The sequence below is a fragment of the Colossoma macropomum genome, unplaced genomic scaffold (genome assembly GCF_904425465.1).
Source record: "Colossoma macropomum unplaced genomic scaffold, Colossoma_macropomum, whole genome shotgun sequence".
NCBI classification, from domain to species: domain Eukaryota; kingdom Metazoa; phylum Chordata; class Actinopteri; order Characiformes; family Serrasalmidae; genus Colossoma; species Colossoma macropomum.
The window spans coordinates 2,022,501-2,044,637 of NW_023495515.1; the positions used below are offsets into that span (position 1 = coordinate 2,022,501).

Consider the following 22,137-nt stretch of genomic DNA (forward strand, 5'->3'; position numbering starts at 1 on the left):
TGTGATGTCAGAAGAACCAGTTCATTTATATATATCCAAATCACAGTTATGTCACAGCAGCAAAGAACTTACTTAAGTGGATAATGCAAATAGTACTGCACTGATACAGCAGGACTTTGAACTAATCCTGAGACAAATTTAACCAGCATACTGGAAAAACAGCTTTATTTTAACCCCTTAAAATCCAAAGATTATTACATACTAAGGCTTATTATCCAGTGACTACAGGGACTCTGGTGGATCTGGATGACTTGTCATAACTGATGGAATCATGAGTTCCACTCTCTGTCAATAAATCCTGAAAGAGAATGTTCAGCTATCAGTTCGTGATCTAAAGCTCAAGCAAAGTTGGGTTATGGGGCAGTACAATGATTGGAAGCACACAAGAAAGTCCACCTCTGAATGGCTTGGCTGGAGTAGCCAAGTCAAAGTGCTGACTTTCCAATGAATCCCATTAAGATGCTTGCTATGGCTGTGCATGCTCAAAAACCCTCCAGTGTAGCTGAATTAACAGTTCTGCAAAGAAGAGTGGACCAAAATTTCTCCGTTACTTTTTCATCTGGGTGATACAGGTTTTAAATAAATCTTTGGTTTCTTTAAGTGGAATCATCTTTTAAAAGCTGCATTTTGTTTTTACTCAGGTTGTCCCACCAAAGTTGATGTTAAGTTTTTCTCGTGAAATTTATTCTGCCACATGAAACCGAACATTGAGATGAATTCCATTTAAATGCACTTTCATTCACAAAATCTCCGACAAAACACTACGGTGACTGGGTCTTTTGGCTTTGAATTGAAGTATTTACTGAATGATTCACTGTCAAGTGGCAAAATACAAAGTAAACAATGTGTTACCTTAATGTCTTACATGCTTCAAATGTCTGTTTTAGGTAGATCCGCTGGAAGCAGAATTAAGCCCATTGTGGGAAAACAAATGTGCACCACCGTTAGCTTAATGCTTGTATGGCGCATAGATGTGCCAGTGGAAATTAGCATTGTTGTTGTGGTAGTAATTTGGTAAGCAAAAGCTACTTATAAGGCGAAGGTTTCTGCATTGATGAAATGACTGAAATATACATTGGTGCGTGGCTGAAAGCTCTTGTCCTTCAGCAGTCCGTAGTTGCTTGGCAACAGTAGCATACTCTAACCAAGCTACATCTGTTCTTTATAGCAAATATTGGTCAGTAGAATTTAAATTATTTATAGCAAAATTGTATCTGTTGTCCCTGTTTTATAAAAGCAGTAAGCCACTTGAGGACATGCATTACAGTGATTTTATCACGGACAAGAGGGGTTTAGTTCGCTTCACATTGTGCCTAACAACACCTCTTACCTGCTCAGCCTTTCACGGCTGATTGCTTTACCTTTTTTACTTTTTAATAGAATCACACAAATGGCACACAAATATTCCTCTATCTCTTTCTATTATTTCTACCTACTTTCTTACCTTTTCAATCCAGAGCTTTCTCTCACTCACTCTCTCTTCTCCTCGCGTCTTTTCATACATCTACCCTCTTATCCCCCCTACTTTTCACTTCTTCTCTCATCTCATCCTTTTTTCTCTCCCCTTTCTTCCAATCCCCTCCATTTCTCTTTCTCTCCCCACTAATCCCCCTCTCTCTCTCGCTCTCACTCCTAATCCCTCACCTTAATGTGATCTCATCCTCTCTTGTTCCTTTTACTCGCGCTCTCTCTTTCCTCTTTTCACTTGAATGTTTACTTTTTCCGACCCCCCTCCGTCCTTCCCCTTCTCCTTCTCCATGCTGTTCCGTGATGAAGTGATGGAAGGACGGATGGACGGATTGACAGATAGGCTGACGGATGCGCGGATAGATGAAAGGCCGGTTTTCCGAGACCACGCCTCGCCCATATGGCTGCCGTGGCGGGGCGTCTGCCAGATTTAGCCCGTGTTCTAGAAATCGTCAGTCAAACCGTCTGTGTTGTCAGAACGCACTCGGCATTCTCACTTCTTACCTTTTCGTTTGAAGTAGGACTTTTTGAGGTTGCTGCGGGCCATCCACAACGTCTCTACAGTGAAGTCAAAGTGCAAGCAAACAAAGGAGGAGAAGAAGGGTGCATTGGCTAAGACCAGTGTCTGAGACCAACCTTTCTGCTGTTTTAACTTCAACTCCAAAACACTAATAGATTAATGGACAAATGAAAAGATATACTAGGTTTGAACTGCAGTCCGAGAAACAGTGTTTCTCAATCCTGCTTCTGGGGACCTGCTTCCATGCTCAAACACACCTCATCTGGCTCATGCATGGCTTGATAATCTTAATCAGGTTTGTTTGGGCTGAAAATGTGTTCTTCTAGGGCTACTCTCCAGTACAGGGGTTGGTGACCATCAAAGTTGAGGAAAAAAGGACTGCAACTACAGCTACCACCATTCCTTTTAATCGGAGCAAGGATTGAAATGCATGGAAGCATCGGTGGATTCATCATCTAATTAACCTTTTAATCTTATAAGAGTAGCAGGATTTCATAAACAACATGAGCAATATGGTCAACCAGCATGACCAAGCATGGTAACCATGACCAAGCTGGGTAAACAGTGTGACCAAGCATAACCAACATGACCAATATGGTTGACCAGCATGACCGAGCATGACCAAGTTGGGTTAACTAGTGTGACCAAGGATAACCAACATGACCAATATGGTCAACCAGTATCACAGAGCATGGCCAGCATGACCAAGCTTGATACCCAGTGTGACCAAGCATAACCAACGTGACTTGTATGGTTGACCAGCATGGCCAGCACGACCAAGCTGGGTAAACAGTGTGGCCAAGTGTAACCAGCATGACCAAGCAAGTCAAACAGCATGATCAAGTTGGGTAACCATTGTAACCAAGCATAACCAACATGACCAATATGGTCATACAGTACTAAGCACTTAATGATGTGAATGGTGCTCTGAAGCTTATATTCCCACTTGGATAAAGTGAAAGGAAACATGGTAGCACACAGAAAACAGTTTCTACATGCTAATATGTTTCATTATGGCAAACATGGACATGCATTCATCCTCTGGCTGCAGATTTAACTGGGGCCCATCTCAGATTCTCAGAATTGAACTCCAACGAGTTGTTCGGTTTAATGTGTTTAGACCACAGTAAAGTAAAGCCACGTCAGGTACTCTCTAGACGTTTCACTGTCACAGTGACTTAGACGCATAAGCTGCGAAGTAAAATCTTGTAAGGTAGTTCCTGGAGATTTCCTCACAATCCCAGCCATGGTGACACTGAAGCACAAGCTGCTCCATCATCTACTTAAATGATAGTGAAGAAAAATCACGTCAGGTAGCTACTAGAGATCCTCAACATCCCTGTCACAGTAATTTCTGAGCACAAGCTGCTCCATCATCTGCATAAAGGACAGTGAAGGATAATGTAAGCTGGTAGTTACTAGAAATTCCATGTCCATTCTTGCCAATGTGATTCAAAGCACATCATGAATTTATTGCAAAAGATCTCTTCAAGTTTCTCGAGAGTTTCTGACCATTCCTGTCACAATGACCCTGAAGAACAAACTACAAAAAGTAAAACCTCATCAGGTTAATGGAGATTTCTTGACCATCCTTGCCACAGTGACTTCAAATTACATCACAGTTTCTTCAACTGTTTAATCCTATTTGAACCTACCATCTCAGTAATACAGTTAGTCTTGGTCATTATCTTTTTTAACTCATTAAAATCTTTCCTCTGTGGCCATCCAAACTCCAGCATTAAGGAAGTCCCCAGCTCGCGGCCAAATCAAACTATTCTATCACAGTGCAAAGTCTCTGACTCATGGCAAGTCAGGCTTCGCTATCACAGTGCAAAGTCTCTGACTCATGGCAAGTCAGGCTTCCCTATCACGGTGCAAAGTCTACAAAAAGTCCCTGGCTCGCGGCCTTGTCAAACTACATTATCACGATGCAAAGTCCTCATCTTGTGGCCATCTCTGATGGTATGATGGTTCATGGCCACTTAAACTAAAGTGTCACAAGGCAAAGTCCCCAACTTGTGGCCACTCAAACTCATGTCACAGGGCAAAGTCCGTGACTTTCAGCCACTCAAACTTTAATGCCGCAGTGCAAAGTCCCCGACTCATAGCCAATCAAACTTCATAGTTACAGTGCAAAGTCCTTGCCTTGTGGTCACTCTCAGCCAGTCAATCTTCAGTGTTGTAGTGAAAGGTCCCTGGCTCCTGGTCACTCAAACTCCAATAGTGCAGTGCAAAGACCCAGCTTATGGCCACTCAAACTCCAGTGTTGTGCAAAGTTCCCAGCTTGTGGCCACTCAAACGCTGATGTTGTGGTATGAAGTCCTTGGCTTGCAGCCCCTCAAACTCCACTGTTGCAGTGCAAAGTCTCCAGCTTGCATCCACTCAAAGCCCACTATTACAGTGCAAAGTCCCCATGGCCTTATCAAACTACACTATCATAATGCGAAGTCCTCAGCTCATGGCCACTGTGATGTTATGAGGCAAATTCCTTGGTTCATGGCCACTTAAACTCATGTGTCACAGGGCAAAGTCCCTGACTCATGTCCACTGAAACTCCAGTGTTACAGTGCAAAGTCCTTGCCTTGTGGTCACTCAAACTCCAATACTGCAGTGCAAAGTCCCCAGCTCGTGGCCCCTCAAACTCTGATGATGTGGTCCAAAGTCCTTGGCTCTCAGGCACTCCAGTGTTCTTCTACCAAGTTAGATCAGAGTTCAAAACCCATCTCAGTCTTTTAACTGATTTGGACCTTAGGCTAAAAACCTTTTGCTCTGAGTGTAATTAATTATGTTTATCTTATTAAAACAAATAATTAAACTTTTTGTCACTACCAAAACAATCATAAGCCTGCTGAAACTTGACCAATTGTTTTAGTCGTGACTTTTTCGATAGTGACAATTTTAGCAGAATTTAACACTAGCTAGTACATGACTAGCAAACACAGCAGTTGTACACACATAAAAACATAATGTTTTTCATTAAAACACAAAAAGTGTGCAGAAAATGTCCATTTCAGTATTGACAATTTGTTATGTTCCACACTGATTTTCAGGGACATGGGACATGGCCAAAATAAGGCTCTGCCTACAGACTAAAACTCTTTCTGTTTTAGTGGAAAAAGTAAAAAATGAGACAGCATTTTTTTTCATTTTAAAATTAAGCTTATATTCAACATTTTTTGGCCGAACTCAGGATGAACTTACACTGAACAAAATGTACACACATGCTGCTGGACACTGTCTCTGTCTCTCACTGTCTCTTCTTCATTGTGGGCCACAGGTTCAGGAGCTGGTGGAGGACATAAAACATGCCCTCGATAGCAGACTGAAGGAGCTTGACTGGATGGATGAAGAGACCAAAGAGGCCGCAAGAGCCAAGGTAAACAATAGAGATGTACACAGTAAACAACATCAAACATGTGCACAAGGTGTACAGTTAAAGACTGTAGCCCAGCTGTTGATGCACAGTTTGCGCTTGCCCAGAGGTTAACAACTGGCAGGCCAGTCCAAACCAAGCACTTCTACCTTTATATTTAATTGCGACCTTTGTATTTAAAAGAGCAATAAGCGATTTACTTCTTTGCCTTCCAAAGCAACTAGTATGGCAATGTTCTTACTGTACATGGGTGATACAGAGCATCTATACTGCCTCCTAGTGTTGTGGAGAGGCAATCGCCATTTATACTAGTACATTAGCACATACTGAGACACAACGGTAAAACAGATATAAAACATTGTGGCTCCCAAAGTGGTTTGACTTTCATTGAAAGGACAAAATGGCTCCTCTGAACATTTGGGCTGCCAACCCCTGGCTTAGTATGTAGCAGAAAAGCTATTAGCATGTATGATGTACACTGTATGGCCAAAAGTGTGTGGACACCCCTCCTAATTGTTGAGTTGAGGTGTTTCAGCCATCCTTACTACTAACAAATGTAAAATCAAGCACATAGCCTTAGTCACTCAGTGACTTTAAACGTAGCACTGTCATAGGATGCCACCTTTGCTACAAGTCAGTTCAAGAAATTTCTACCCTGCCAGAGCTGCACCAGACGACTGTAAGTGCTATTATTGTAAAATGGGAGCATCTAGGAGCAACAACAGCTCGGAGAGAGAGCGGGGCCTTGAGTGCTGAAGTGTGTAGCACATTAAAAATGGCCTATGCTTTATGAATCTATCACTCACTCTAGAGTTCCAAACTGCCTCTGGATGCAACATCAGCACAAGAACTGTGTGTCAGGAGCTTCATGAAATGGGTTTCCATGGCCGAACAGCTGCACAGAATCCTTAGAGCTCTATGCGCAATGCCAAGTGTCGGCTGGAGTGGTGTAAAGCATGCCACCTCTGAACTCTGTAGCAGTGGAAATGTATTCTCTGAAGTGATGTGTTATACTTCATCTGGCAGTCTGTTGGAGGAATCTGGGTTTGCTGGATGCCAGGAGAATGCAACCTACCAGAATGCATAAGTTTGGAGGAGGAGGGATAATGAACTAGGGCTGTTTCTCAGAGATGAATACTTTGTTCTAGGGAAACTTACTGAGTCAGAACTGTTTGTCTCTGCAAGCTCCCTCACAGAAAGTTATTACAGCAAGGGTTATGAATGCACTGGGTAATGCCTGAAGACACTGTTTCACAGTAGTTTTCAGATAAGCTTTTGGACCTGGGTTCCTGCAAGCTGATAAATACTATTTTTTGACCACAACTTAAAATCTTTGTTTGTAAGGCAAAATAGTTTAGTTTTTTCCCCCTATTTTACCCTCATCGACATTACATATATAAAATGTGTAGGTACACTGGTGGTTTTTGATACAAATACAAGGCTATATTTGCATGGTAGTAAATAAAATGCTATATTTGCATAGTGGTTCCTGGTTCCTATCACCACCACTGTAAAGGAATTTAAGCCTGCATGTTTCTCTACAGTGAACCACTGGATTATGCATAAGTTTTGAAAAGTTGGAATCCACTTCTAAGTCATGAATGAACAGAGAACTTTTTCTCTCCATTTAAAGAGTCCTCTTGCCAAAACTGGAAATGTGAAGTGCCAGCCCCACTGTAAAACAAGACAATCACTTCAAATTAACCTGCCAAAAAAATCCAATTCTGAGGACAAATAAAATAAACTCAAAGCTGAAAATAAAAGATCCACCAGAGGAAGTTGGACCTCATAAAGTGGTCAGTGAGTAGAAAAACAAGGTAGATGTTTTAATGAAGTTACAGTGAGTGAAAAATACAGTGAGTGTGGTTTTGTATTTAGTGTTTATGTACTTGAACTTTTGAACAAATTAAAGAAGTGGCAAGTCATGAATAGGCACACATGAGCCTCATAACAACACTAACAACACTGTAAAAAATGAGTCAGACAAACTAAAATGATACGGTAACTGATAACACAGATCTAGTTAACTGAACTTGAGGGCACTAGAGTTCACTCAACATAAACGTTTGGTAAAAATGTTGATTTTGTTTATTTTCTCACTAGCTGAGACTGCTTCCGTTACACATTCCCACCAGAAATCCCAGACAAAGCTGTCACTTTCAACAGGAGATTGTGAGTTTGAACCCCAGTGATGCCATAGCCATCCGTAAGTGGGCATTCCTAAAGGAGAAAATGCCTGGAAGGATGGAAACTCCCAGCTAGCGTTCTACATGCATTCTACATTGTTTACTGAGATGCAGAACTAAAAAAAATAAGTTAGGAGAATCTTTGACTAAACAAACAAGTTTGAGTTGAATGTCCTCAAGTTAACTGAAGAAAAGCAGTTATAATTTTAAGCTGACGTTAATTTTTAACAGTGAATCTCCATTACTTAAAATAACTAAAAATGGACAGTGAGGGTAAACAGAGAATTATAACTTTGTGTTTATTTTGATGATTTTATTTGTAATGATTGAGATATTCATAGGTAGCATATAAACGACAAGAATAACAGTAAAGACGAATTGTGTTTATTTTCATCTCTTTTTTTCTCTCTGGTCATCTCTCTCTCATGCAAACACATGCACAGCTCCAGCATATGATGGTAATGACGGGGTATCCAGACTTCCTGCTGAAGCCAGAGCTCATTGACGAGGAATATGGGGTAAATCAGACTCACTGTGGGTCACCAGGTGTCAGATACAGCTTTAAAAGGGATGCAATGTAGAGGTCAGTAGTGTTTAACTTCTCTTAATCGTGCTGTCTTGTCTTCTCTCCTTTCTTAAGTTTGATGTCAGTGAGAAGACCTACTTCAAGAACATTCTCAACAGCATCAAGTACAACATCAAACTGTCTATCAAGAAGATCCACAAGGAAGTGGACAAGACAACGTGAGTGTTAACGATGACATACGAAACGACCCACACAAAAGAACATAACATAGCACGATCAATTACAAACCAACAAGAAAAAACATCACAACACCTACCGATGCAACAAAAAACCCACAACCCAGTGCGAAATGCAAAGCAGGAAAAAATTAACCAATCCAGCCAATCCTACAGAGCCCCACTACTGACATCCTGTGGAAATAAAAATAATGCGTGGCCACAACTTAGTAAGGCATGGGAACGAGATCCTAATGCGTGGCCACAACTTAGTAAGGCATGGGAACGAGATCCTAATGCGTGGCCACAACTTAGAACAGCGTGGGAACGAGATCCTAATGCGTGGCCACAACTTAGTAAGGCATGGGAACGAGATCCTAATGCGTGGCCACAACTTAGTAAGGCTTGGGAACGAGATCCTAATGCACAGCCACAATTTAGTAAGGCGTGGGAACGAGATCCTAATGCGTGGCCACAACTTAGTAAGGCTTGGGAACGAGATCCTAATGCACAGCCACAACTTAGTAAGGCGTGGGAACGAGATCCTAATGCACAGCCACAACTTAGTAAGGCTTGGGAACGAGATCCTAATGCGTGGCCACAACTTAGTAAGGCATGGGAACGAGATCCTAATGCGTGGCCACAACTTAGAACAGCGTGGGAACAAGATCCTTATACACAGCCACAACTTAGTAAGGCGTGGGAACGAGATCCTAATGCGTGGCCACAACTTAGTAAGGCATGGGAACGAGATCCTAACGCATGGCCACAACTTAGTAAGGCTTGGGAACGAGATCCTAATGCGTGGCCACGACTTAGTAAGGCATGGGAACGAGATCCTAATGCGTGGCCACAACTTAGTAAGGCTTGGGAACGAGATCCTAATGCGTGGCCACAACTTAGTAAGGCTTGGGAACGAGATCCTAATGCGTGGCCACGACTTAGTAAGGCATGGGAACGAGATCCTAATGCGTGGCCACAACTTAGTAAGGCATGGGAACGAGATCCTAATGCGTGGCCACAACTTAGTAAGGCTTGGGAACGAGATCCTAATGCGTGGCCATGACTTAGTAAGGCATGGGAACGAGATCCTAACGCATGGCCACAACTTAGTAAGGCGTGGAAATGAGATCCTAATGCGTGGCCACAACTTAGTAAGGCTTGGGAACGAGATCCTAATGCACAGCCACAACTTAGTAAGGCGTGGGAACGAGATCCTAATGCGTGGCCACAACTTAGTAAAGCATGGGAACGAGATCCTAATGCGTGGCCACAACTTAGTAAGGCTTGGGAACGAGATCCTAATGCGTGGCCACAACTTAGTAAGGCTTGGGAACAAGATCCTTATGCATGGCCACTACTTAGTAAGGCATGATCTTGTTTCAACGCCTTACTAAGTTGTAGCCATGACTTAGTAAGGCATGGAGATGAGATAATTAAGTCATGGCCACAACTTAGTAAGGTGTGGGAACAAGATCCTAATGCGTGGCCATGACTTTGTAAGGCATGATCTCATTCCCACGTCTTACTAAGTCATTGCCACGCATTAGGATCTTGTTTCCACACATTAATATGGTGTGGCCACGCATAATCTTTTATAAGGGATTTCACCAGTTGGGCTCTGTACAATCCAGTAAAAAAACAAAAATTTAATATAAGAAAATACATCACAATACATACCGATACAACAAAGACAGCAGTACACAACACAAACTAACGCAAGTAAATATAACAAATACCATCACAACATACGATACACGATACAACAAAAAGCAGCAGAACAAAATGCAAACCAGTGAAACACAAACCATTGCAGCACAATCCAGTAAACCCAACAAAACACAAAACCAACAAAACACAAATGACTGTAAACATCACAGTACAATCCAACACAACAAAGACAGCAAACCCAGTGCAAAATACAAATCAGCAAAACACAAACCAGTGCAGCACAATTAATTATAAACAACAAAAAGCAAAGCAATGTAACAAAACTATCACACTACATACCGATACAACAGCAGCGCAAAATACAGACCAGCAAAACTGCAAACGAATATAACGAAACCCATCAGAATACAGATACAACAAACACAGCAGTACGAAATACAAACCTGCAAAACACAAACTGATACAGCACAATCCAGTAAACCCAACTGAATCTAACAAAAGACATCAATCAAGGTGCAAAATAACGGCCCTGGACCTCCCGGGACCCCTTAATTAAAATCAACATTATATTTTCTGTTAGAAAAAAAAGACACTCAAATGCAAACTCAGGGAAATAATCTGTTTCACGCATAAAAGAGCTTCTGTCTTTGGTATTCTTAATTAACTAGATGCAGCGCTGGTGTGCCTCAGGGTGGCGCTGTAGCAAATTGGTTCATTCCTTCATAGCCTAGCAACTGTAACTATGTCTGATCTCTCTCTGAAAAACTTTACAATGAGATGTAGAACTAAAAACTTGCCAAATTTCTCAAGAGACTGGAGAGAAGAGTGAATTGTTGCTCATTTCTGAAACCTAAGACAGAAGAGGAGATGTGTAAGATCGCAGTTAATATGTGGAAGAACTCATTACCAAACTAGAAAAGAGCACTTCCAAAAGAATTGTTAAACCAAACACTGTGTTGCCTTTGAAGCTAGCAACAGCGATGCTATGGCGAATGAGTTGACAGCCAATATGGGACCTCCCGAATACCAGGGAATATTTTGCACACTGATCACGATACGTAGCAACACAGCAGAAAACAGCAAAAAAAAACGTTAATCCATTTGATTTTGACCAATGAGGACAATGAGGCTCACCGACATCCAACTACAAAGACAAAGGTCCTATTCAGATGGGATTAGCTTGACGTGGTGAGGTGACGTTAATTTTGCCACAGAATGTCTGTAATTTGTAAAGTTTATGACTGAATCACATAGAATAAGAACTTTCAGCATAAATTACAGAAACTTATGTCAAACATTTAGCTGCTCTCAAGCGTCCATACATTTGATTTGATCATAACTTTGTTTACCCCAACTACCCAGCTATATTAACCCTATTTCACAGCAGTCATAAAAATGCAATTTTTGGAGGTCCTTCAATTTTTGTTCTACAGTAACGTTGCATATGACTTACGAAATTTAAAGTGTGCTGGATTTTAATATTTATACATGAGCAAGCAAGTCAAAATTTTTAAGTGTTTTTATTGCACTTAACTGGCTTTCGTACATGATTGTTTGATGAAGCAAGCTATAGTATGTTGCGTCATTGAATACCAGTTGAGTTCCAAACTGCCTCTGGAAGCAATATCAACACAAGAACTGTGCGTGAGGGAGGAACACTACCTAATAGAACACATAGTGTCAACAGTAAAGTTTGGTGGAGGAGGGATAATGAGCTGGGGCTCTTTTTCAGGGTTTGAGCCCCTTATCTCTAATGAAGGGTGTTGATGCTACAGCACACAAAGACATTTTAAACAATTACATGCTTCCAACTTTGTAGCAGCAGTTTGGGGGAAGACCCTTTTGGGTTCCAGCATGACTGTGTGACTGTACAGGTCTATAAAGACATGGTTTGATGAGTTTGATGTGGAGGAACTCCAGTGGCCTGCACAGAACCCTGACCTCAACCCCACAGAACACCTTTTGGGATGAACTGGAACGTGGATTGCGAATCAGGTCTTCACGTCCAACATCAGTGTCTGACCTCACAAATGCTCTTTTGACTGAATGGGCGCAAAGTCCCACAAACACACTCCAGAATCTTGGGAAAAAGTTGACATAAATAACATATCTATGAGGTCTTGGTAAAGCTTATGCAGTCTGTAGTTTCTTTAGAAAATAAAGCTGATATGAAGTTATCGAACATAAGAGACTGCTCTCCTTTTGTCTTCAGAGTAGCTCCAGTGGCTTTTGAAAGCTTTTAAAAATGTGATAAGCATTTTTTGCCAAATCAGGCAGTGTTTGAAAAGAACAGATCTTCTGTACTGTTGAATAAAACCATGCAGATATTGAAAAAGTCACAAGCCACTAATTCGAGCATATTACATTCTTTCGACTTTTCGTGAGCATATTTTTTATTGGTTTCTGAAGCCCAGCGTTCACACTGGGTATAATGGCAGGTCGCAGCTCAAATTATATTGCAAGGTAATAATTTTGTGCTTGTTATTTTTTGGGAGAAACTGGGTCATAATAAACCCAGAAGTCTAGAGTTAGTGCTGCTGTTTAGCTGGAACTCAGCAAAAGTGGGACAGTTTTTGGTAAATGCACCATCTATACACAGACTAGTCCACCTCCTTGTTTCTACACTCATTGTCCATTTTGTCAGCTCCACTGACCATATAGGTGCACTTTGTAGTTCTACAGTTACAGACTGTAGTCCATCTGTTTCTCTGATACTTTGTTAGCCCCCTTTCACCCTGTTCCTCAGTGGTCAGGACCCCCACAGGACCACCAAAGAGCAGGTACTATTTGGGTGGTGGGTCATTCTCAGCACTGCAGTAACACTGACGTGGTGGTGGTGTGTTAGTGTGTGTTGCGCTGGTACGAGTGGATCAGACACAGCAGTGCTGCTGGAGTTTTTAAACACTGTGTCCTCTCACTGTCCACTCTATTAGACGCTCTTACCTTGTTGGTCCACCTTGTAGATGTAAAGTCAGTGTAGATGTAAAACTGACTTCTTGTTCTTCGTTTTATTATTCTGTACGTATTGTGACATTTTTCCAGCTAGGACCACAAATCTTTGCAGGATTGTAGAGGCAAAACAAGGGCACGGGTGTGTTTGGGACTGATTACATGTACAGTTCTGGGACCAGTTGCACATACAACATATATGTTGTTTCTCCAATAGGAAATAAATGATGAAATGTTGATGAAATTCAAATCTAACAAATGATGTCAGGAAGGACATCTCCTATACTGAGCCTCATAGACATCACATACATACCAGCACATACACACATATTAGCAACCACCTGAGATAAAACAGCAGTGGCCAAGCAACACCTTCTTGGGATAACACAACAATGGCCAAGACACACTTCAGCAAATGCCTAAGATACCGAAGCAGCAGCCTAACAAGACCTTAGCAATCATCTGGGATACTACAGCACTGACCTAACAACATCTAAACAACCGTCTGAATACCATATCAAAAGCCTAGCAACATCTTAGCAACTACCTGTAATGCCGTAACAACAGCCCTGCAACACCTTAGCAACCACCTGGGATACCATAATGGCAGCCCTGCAACACCTTAGCAACCACCTGCAATGCCATAACGACGGCCTAGCAGCACCTTAGCGATCATCTGGGATACCAAAGCAATGGCCTAACAGCATCTAAACAACCTCTTGGATACCATATTAAAAGCCTAGCAACACCTTGGCAACCACCTGGGATACCATAACAGCCTAGAAACACCTTAGCAACCACCTAGGATACCATAACAGCAGCCCTGCAACACCTTAGCAACCACCTGGGATACCATAACAGCAGCCCAGAGTAACAATAAAGCTGACAGATGTGACTTATGGTCTTATTCATGCATTTTCCTGCTCAAAAAGGAACTAAACAAACATTGACGATTGGTTTTATGACATCACAGTCTTCACATATTAAATGAACGCAACAACAACATTCAGTAATCATGTCATTAATGGAGAAGAGCGGATTGAATGGCATAAATAGCCACTTTTTCACTGGCATTAAAGAGTTAACCAGCATTCAGTTTGCAAGTGTCTTTGTCAAAGTGTTGTCTTCTGTCTGCTGCTCATTCTTCTGGAAGCAGCTTATAGAAGTCAATAATTGTGTATTCTGTCTTTTTACTTTTTTGTTTGTTTTTTATTTATTTACTTTCTACTTCTTGGCAGCCAACTTGGACCCAAGACTACTGATCTTCTCACAAAGACTCTCATGTTATCACTTTCAAAAGACTGACCCCCTTTTTCTCATCTTGCGTCATTTATCTTGCGTGACTAAACGGATGCAGAGATGCAACATGCAGTAGATTTAAAACAGCACTGAACTCAAATTCACCTGCAAACATCAAAGGCTGGGCCGAACATTCACAACTCCCCAAATTCAGGCATCATATTCTCACACAAACATACGGCGGTTGTCAGGGTAAACCTGAATGGGAAGGTCAGTGGAGGCAAAAGTAGAACGTCACTTCAAGAAACCAGGTCACAAAGGTTGCAGGGCTTAAAACAATACTTAAAATATCAAGCACAGCTCCAAAAGTCGGTCTGTACATTTACACAGTTGACCTAAGATTAAATAACACTTTTCCCTTATGATTTCTCTGATTTCTGGTTTCATAGTCGCTCTGCATCTGATAAACAGCTCACCACAAAACCAATATTTCAACATTTGAGAAACCATTTTTAATATAAACCAATATTTTTAATCTGTATAAAACAGATTCATGTTTACTTTTTATATCATTAATGTTACACTACTTTTAAAAAAAAATGTTTTATTTAAAAAATGTATTTGTCACAGAGATTTTGGTCACTCAGGACTCTTATTTTACATTTGAACACAGTATTTTCAGCTCTGTTAAACAGCTTGTTTGGGTCGAGGCTCATCAGAGAGGAAGCATCTGAAGGCATGAGAAGGCGAGTCACTCTCGCTCACTATATTTCATTAATTTATTAATAATTTTGTTTATCACACAGCACATAACGTCTATGTGTCACCGGTGTTATGTGCTTTAATGGCTGGGTAATTAAAATAATGCCGTATATCATTTTTATTGCTGATTTTAAATAGTTGCACAAGGTCACCTGACCAACAATGAGAATTTACAAAATCTTCAGTTTTAACCAGAATGTCACTGGAGTCACAGTCACTGGGTTCATACAACACCAGTGACTGTAACATATGTTCGGAATTAAGCTCTCTTTTTTGCATATATGTTAATAGGATATGTTAATGGACGTATTGAGATGGTTTAGTTTTGGGATGAAAGAAACAGTATCCACCTAAATTCCCACTCCAATGTTCCCCAAAACGTGGCTGCATTGTAAAGGATGTTTTTTTATGCAAAATAAGACACAGACTCTCTAGTGGTGCAACTGTATAAGCATTGAACCGATTGTAGGGAGATCTCAAGTTCAGTCCCAGGTGACGCCACTGTCCACGGCTGGGAGCCTGTAATTAGCCTTTCTCTGGCTGGGTGGGTAGGATAGCCCCCCTCTCTCCTCTCAACTTCAAATCTTATTAAAATTCAGTACTGTGCAAAATCAGAGACCATGTAACTGGTGCAAGTTACTATTTTTTCAGAGATTAGGTATAAGATGCCCACTTGCATAGGGAAAGTCAGAGGAAAATAACTGGAGTTTCCAGAACTGGAGATCATAAAAGACTGAAAGATACAGACAAAATGGGACTCCTAGCAACCACCTGGAAGACCTGTAGACCACCAACACTGTCCCATCAGATAAACAGCACTTAAAGCTTTCATCTTTGAGAGAGAGGAGAAAATCAAGCTGCTTCAGATCTGAAAACATCCACAGGTGGATTTGGTGTTTGGGATTACTTGGATTGTAAGAAGCAGAAAAAGCTAAACCAACTTCTAAGACTGAACTTTGGAGGTGTGAAAAAATATCCCTGCAGATTTCAGTGTTTGTGCTTTCTGCACAGATGATTTCAGCATATTTTCATATTGACAATGTGTTTAAACACACAGAATAAACACTGTGTGTGTGTGTGTCTGTGTGTGTGTGTGTGTGTGTGTGTGTGTGTGTGTGTCTGTGTGTGTGTGTCTCTGTGTGTGTGTGTGTGTGTGTGTGTGTGTGTGTGTATTTCCACAGGTGGCTTCTTCCACCCCAAGCGCTGAACGCATACTATCTCCCAAATAAGAACCAGATGGGTAAGTTTCATTGTGTGCTCATATGGGCACAACACACACACACACACACACACACACACACACACTCACACACACACACACACACTCAGATCTCATTCTTCTCTCTGTCATGAGTGGTGGCTGGTTATTGGTGGTGTCTGTGTCTGTCTGAGGATTAGATTTTCCTCTCAGAGAATCAATACATGCAGAGAGACAGAGAGAAAGGAAGTGTGGGGGCAAGAGAGAGAGAGAGAGAGAGAGAGAGGGTGGTGGAGAGAGAGAGAGAGTGTGAAAAAACAGACGGGGAGCTGGAGACAGAAGACAAACACAGCCATTAACTCAAAGCCTTGTTTTTCATCCTGTCTCCCACTCTTTCTATCACTCTTGTCACCTCTCAATTCCCTCCACCCCTCCTCTCTCTCTCTCTCTCTGCTCTCTCTCTCTCTCTCTCTCTTTGTCAAATGAATTTTCGCAGTTTTCCCTGCTGGAATTCTTCAGCCGACTTTGTACGATCCAGAATTCCCACAGTAAGTATTCCCAAAGAGCAAACACTTTGACATAATACTAACCATTTTACATGAGTCCACTTTACACCCCCCATTCTATATGAGTCCACTTTACGCCCCCCATTCTATATGAGTCCACTTTACGCCCCCCATTCTATATGAGTCCACTTTACGCCCCCCATTCTATATGAGTCCACTTTACACCCCCCATTCTATATGAGTCCACTTTATACCCCCCATTCTATATGAGTCCACTTTACACCCCCCATTCTATATGAGTCCACTTTATACCCCCCATTCTATATGAGTCCACTTTATACCCCCCATTCTATATGAGTCCACTTTATAACCCCCCATTCTATATGAGTCCACTTTATACCCCCCATTCTATATGAGTCCACTTTACGCCCCCCATTCTATATGAGTCCACTTTACACCCCCATTCTATATGAGTCCACTTTACACCCCCCATTCTATATGAGTCCACTTTATACCCCCATTCTATATGAGTCCACTTTACACCCCCCATTCTATATGAGTCCACTTTATAACCCCCCATTCTATATGAGTCCACTTTATACCCCCATTCTATATGAGTCCACTTTATACCCCCCATTCTATATGAGTCCACTTTATACCCCCCATTCTATATGAGTCCACTTTACACCCCCCATTCTATATGAGTCCACTTTATAACCCCCATTCTATATGAGTCCACTTTACACCCCCCATTCTATATGAGTCCACTTTACACCCCCCATTCTATATGAGTCCACTTTATAACCCCCCATTCTATATGAGTCCACTTTACACCCCCCATTCTATATGAGTCCACTTTATACCCCCCATTCTATATGAGTCCACTTTATACCCCCATTCTATATGAGTCCACTTTACACCCCCCATTCTATATGAGTCCACTTTATAACCCCCCATTCTATATGAGTCCACTTTACACCCCCCATTCTATATGAGTCCACTTTATACCCCCCATTCTATATGAGTCCACTTTATACCCCCCATTCTATATGAGTCCACTTTATACCCCCCATTCTATATGAGTCCACTTTATACCCCCCATTCGATATGAGTCCACTTTATACTCACTTTACATCAATTTCATACCAATCATTCCATTTCGGCCCATTCTGTGTCAGCCTATATGAAGCACAGCGTACTGCTCTATACCATCCAATCTGTCCCAAAAGTCTGAGATTTTCTTCCAGTCTTCCTGATTGTTAGACAGTCATGGGCTAGAAAGACCTTGGGAAAGTCTTCTGCATTCAAATTCAGCCTCACTGATTTTCTACCTCCCACGTCTACCTCAGCACTGCCATCAGCCCTAATCGTTTGCGATAATGTTGTCCCTTTGCGTGAGTGTGGAGTGTGTGTTTGTGCGTCTGTGTGTGTATGTTGGCTCTCTGGGTCATTGTTAGAAAAGTTCTGGTATGTTGACTCAGACAGTGACAATTAGAGCCTGTGCTGTATGTGTCTGCAGGGCTGTTGAGGGAGTGCCTGTAATCAGAGGTTGACACTTCCATCGCCGTATTGATCTCCCTTCACAGAGTCGGGCAGCAGGCATTAAAATGCCCACACACACACATTTAAAAACAAAAAAAATCCTCACCAACAGCAAACTAAGCTGGCACCTGTTCCCTAAGGCTGACCTTGTTAACACAAGACACTGCACTGCCACCTAGTGGTGACCATGCGGAGTTGCAGGTCCAAATCAAAGTTTTTTTTTCCCCAAGGTCTCTAAACTATGGGGGCATTGGAGCGATCATCGGACACGAGCTAACCCATGGCTATGATGACTGGGGTAAGAAAGTGAGAGTGGGCGAAAGAGATTGTCCTCATTGCTGTTGTTATTATTATCATATGTATTGTTGTAAATATAATAATATTATAATGTAATATTAAAATATTACTACTATTGTCAGTCATTGTTGTTATTTGTAATAATGCCACCAATTGTGTTTGTTTATCACTCACAAATATGTTCAGACACAATGCTCCAATACTTGAAACTGCACTGTTTATGCTCTGGCAATATTAAAAACTGATTACCATCATGCAAATAAAGCTATCTAGAATTTAGAGAGAGAGAGAGGGACAAAGAGAGAGAGAGAGAGAGAGAGAGAGAGAGAGAGAGATATCTGTGCATGTTTATTTCTTTGATATGCAGTAATGAAGAGCTGGTCTGCACAAAATGATTGTAACTGGTCATAGAGTCGTGTGTAAAAGCTTGGGCACTCAGGGTCATGGTTATGGCATGTTTAATGAATATGTTATTTTTTGTGCCAATATATTAATTTCAGCAAATACGTGGAAATTGTGCTCCAACATTTACAGAAAAAAGCCATATTTAAGGCCTAGCAACCACTTGGGATACCATAGCAGTGGCCTAACAATACCTTTACAATCACATGGGATACCACAGCAAAGGCCAAGCAACACCTTAGCAACCACCTGGGATACCAAAGCAAAGGACTAGCAACACTGTTAAAATCACATGGGATACCACAGCAATGGCCAAGTAACACCTTAGCAACCACTTAGGATAACATAACAACAGGATAGCTACACAAGATATGTTAACTTATTTTCACTTTCATTTTTAGAAAATCAGCAGAACTTATAATTTGACCAGGGGCCAAATTTTGTACACGACTGTATCAACTGAAGTTCATATTACTCTGAAATTTATATTTGTGGAAATTTAAACCCATTTTAATTCAGACCTACAGTAACTGTGTTCTCAAATGGTTGGTCATGTGACCATATGTGCGTGTTTTGATAGGTGGGCAGTATGATCGCTATGGTAACTTGAAGCAGTGGTGGACCGAGGAGTCGTACAGAAAGTTCCAGAAGAAAGCAGAGTGCATCGTCAAACTGTACGACAACTTTACTGTCTACAATCAGCGGGTGAGCACAGAATTTATGTTCTGAATGCACTTTTTAGGTTGTTACTGTAAGTATATACTGTATGTACAATATAGTGAAAAGCGAAAATAAGTCACTACAAGTATATACTGTAAGCAAGGTGTGAAATACAGGGGATCCTGGGGGGTCTGGATGCCCATCTCTTGGACGCCCTGAATGTTTCAAAATTAGAATCCCTGAAAATAAACTTATTTTGATGTTATTTTGTTCAGTTCAGTTACAAATTCAGGGAAAGGTCATTGTTTAGCTACTTCACCCACAATCAGCAAGCCTCTGTCTTTGGTATTCTTAACTAACTAGGGCAGGGGTGCACAACTCCAGTCCTGGAGGGCTGGTGTCCAGCACAGTTTGGCAGCTCCCCTACACAAACACACCCACTAAACCTGGCAATTAACGCATGAGTGTGTTTTAGCAGGTAAGTCACCAAACTGTGCTGGACTCTGGCCCTCCAGGACTGGAGTTGTGCACCCCTGAACTAGAGGGTGGTACTGTTGCAAATCGGTTCACCCAGTAGGTCCTTCATAGCCTGCCAACTGTAACTATGCTCAGGATACCTCTGAAGAACTTTATAATATGCCACAGTATATTTGTAATTATTGGTAAAACTTGCCCATTTTCCCAAGAGATTGGTGAAAAGAGTGAATTGTTGCTCATTTATCACACCGAAGACAAAAGAGGAGATGTGTCAGATCTCAATTAATGTGTAGACGAGCACTTTACCAAGCTAGAAAAGAGTATTTTGAGAAGAATTGTTAAAACAAACATTTTGTCGCCATTTAAGCTAGCAATAATGCCACTATGGTGAGTGAGTTAGTAGCCAAACAACATTGGAGTAGCCAGCCAAGACGGGACCCCCTGAATACTTTAAGTATGTGCAATGCAGAGAAAAGCGAAAAGAAGTTAACCCCACCTACCATAGAGCAAGCAAATATGACACATCTCTGCTAATTTAATGCACAGTTATTATTTATGTACTCAATTGAACATACGGAGGGAAAAAAACATAAAAAGTGTGCACAAGTTTTGATATTCCCTTTGACTGAGAGCATAGCCTCAAAACAATCTTTGCCTTTTTAACATAAATGTCATATTGCATGCACATCATGAAATTTAATCACAGATTTTCAGCAGTATTCATGCCTGGTGATGGCGAAGGCCATTCCAAAACCTTAATCGGTCATATCCTGAAGTAGTTAAAGGTTTATTTTGATGCACTTCATAATGCACCACATGTTTTCAATGGGAGGCATGTCTGGACTGCCAGCAGACCAGTCTAACACCTGCACTCTATTACTGCTAAGCCTCGCTGTTGTAACACATGCAGAATGGGGCTTGGCATTGTCTTTCTGAAACAAGCAGGAATGTCCCTGAAAAAGATGTCATCTAGATGGCAGCATATGTTGCTCCAAAATGCTTTTGTACCCCTGAGCATTAATGGTGTTTTCACAGAGGTGCATGTTACCCACTAATACACCCCATACCGTCACAGACAGTGGCTTTTGAACTTTACACTAGTAACAATCGGCATGGTGTTTCTTCTCTTTGGTGTGGAGATCACAATGTCTATTATTTCCAAAAAAAAAAATGATACAGACCACAATACACATTTCCCTTTTGCATCTCAGATGAGCCCAGAGAAGTTGGCGGCGTTTCTGGATGTTGGTGATATTTGGCTTCCGCTTTGTGTAGTAGAGGCTTAACTTGGGAATGTGGGACTTTTGGGAATGTGTTGCAGGCATCAAATTTGGAATTAGTGTATAATTACAAAACAGTAAATTTAATAAGGTAGAAAACAAAATGTCTCCTCTTTGTTCTGTTTTCAACTTAATGCCTGAAAAAGAGATGTTTTAAATCATTGCTTTCTGTTTTTTATTTGGTGTCCCAACTTTTTGGAATTGAGTTTGTATGTTTTTTTAAATAAATTCATATATAGGCAGCAACCATCTACATTTGTTTGTCTTTGAAACGTTAAACATGTAAGCATGAGCCCTTTAAATCAGGGGTACACAAACGTTTTGTCTTTGGAGGCCAAAGGGGAATGTTTGTGGTGGGCTGAAGGCCAAAAAGACAATATACAAATAAAGAATGTTTACAGGCTTCAAATAGTTTATTAATCTGTATTTTACAACATTACACTATAATTTGTTACTACATGTTGCCAAATCCAAAGTATGACCCAAAACAAATATGCTTAGGGTCCATTTTTGCCCAGCGGCCCAGCGGGTCACTATTTTGAGTGGCCTAGATTTGCATGAAAATGTCCTGAAGATTATGAAAATCATATTAATCAGCGGTGTCAAACCTTTGACTTTATGTCCTATACATGCAAATGCCTATATCATGAAAAATGTATATTTTAGCATTAAAAAAATTAGTTTTATGTAACTAAGCTGCAAAACCAGCCCATTTTAAATTGTTTTTGCGGTGTCACGAAAACCAGCATATTTGCATGTCTCCGCTTATTCAGCTTACAGCAGTTTAGCCCCGCCCACTCACACCGAAGTTATAAAGAGTGTTTCAGATCCGACTGAACGAGGCACAACACAGGGCAGCCACTCAGA

The 22,137-nt window shown here is 41.2% G+C and overlaps 1 protein-coding gene across 1 annotated transcript in view; it reads left to right on the top strand.

The window, feature by feature from the left end:
• Nucleotides 1–22,137, top strand: part of LOC118802295 (endothelin-converting enzyme-like 1) — an 85,566-nt gene that overhangs the window by 53,344 nt on the left and 10,085 nt on the right. The window contains 7 exon segments of the mRNA XM_036562793.1: nucleotides 5,265–5,363; nucleotides 7,990–8,064; nucleotides 8,187–8,290; nucleotides 16,090–16,148; nucleotides 16,603–16,654; nucleotides 18,385–18,452; nucleotides 19,434–19,558. Coding sequence (XP_036418686.1) covers nucleotides 5,265–5,363; nucleotides 7,990–8,064; nucleotides 8,187–8,290; nucleotides 16,090–16,148; nucleotides 16,603–16,654; nucleotides 18,385–18,452; nucleotides 19,434–19,558 — 582 coding nt within the window.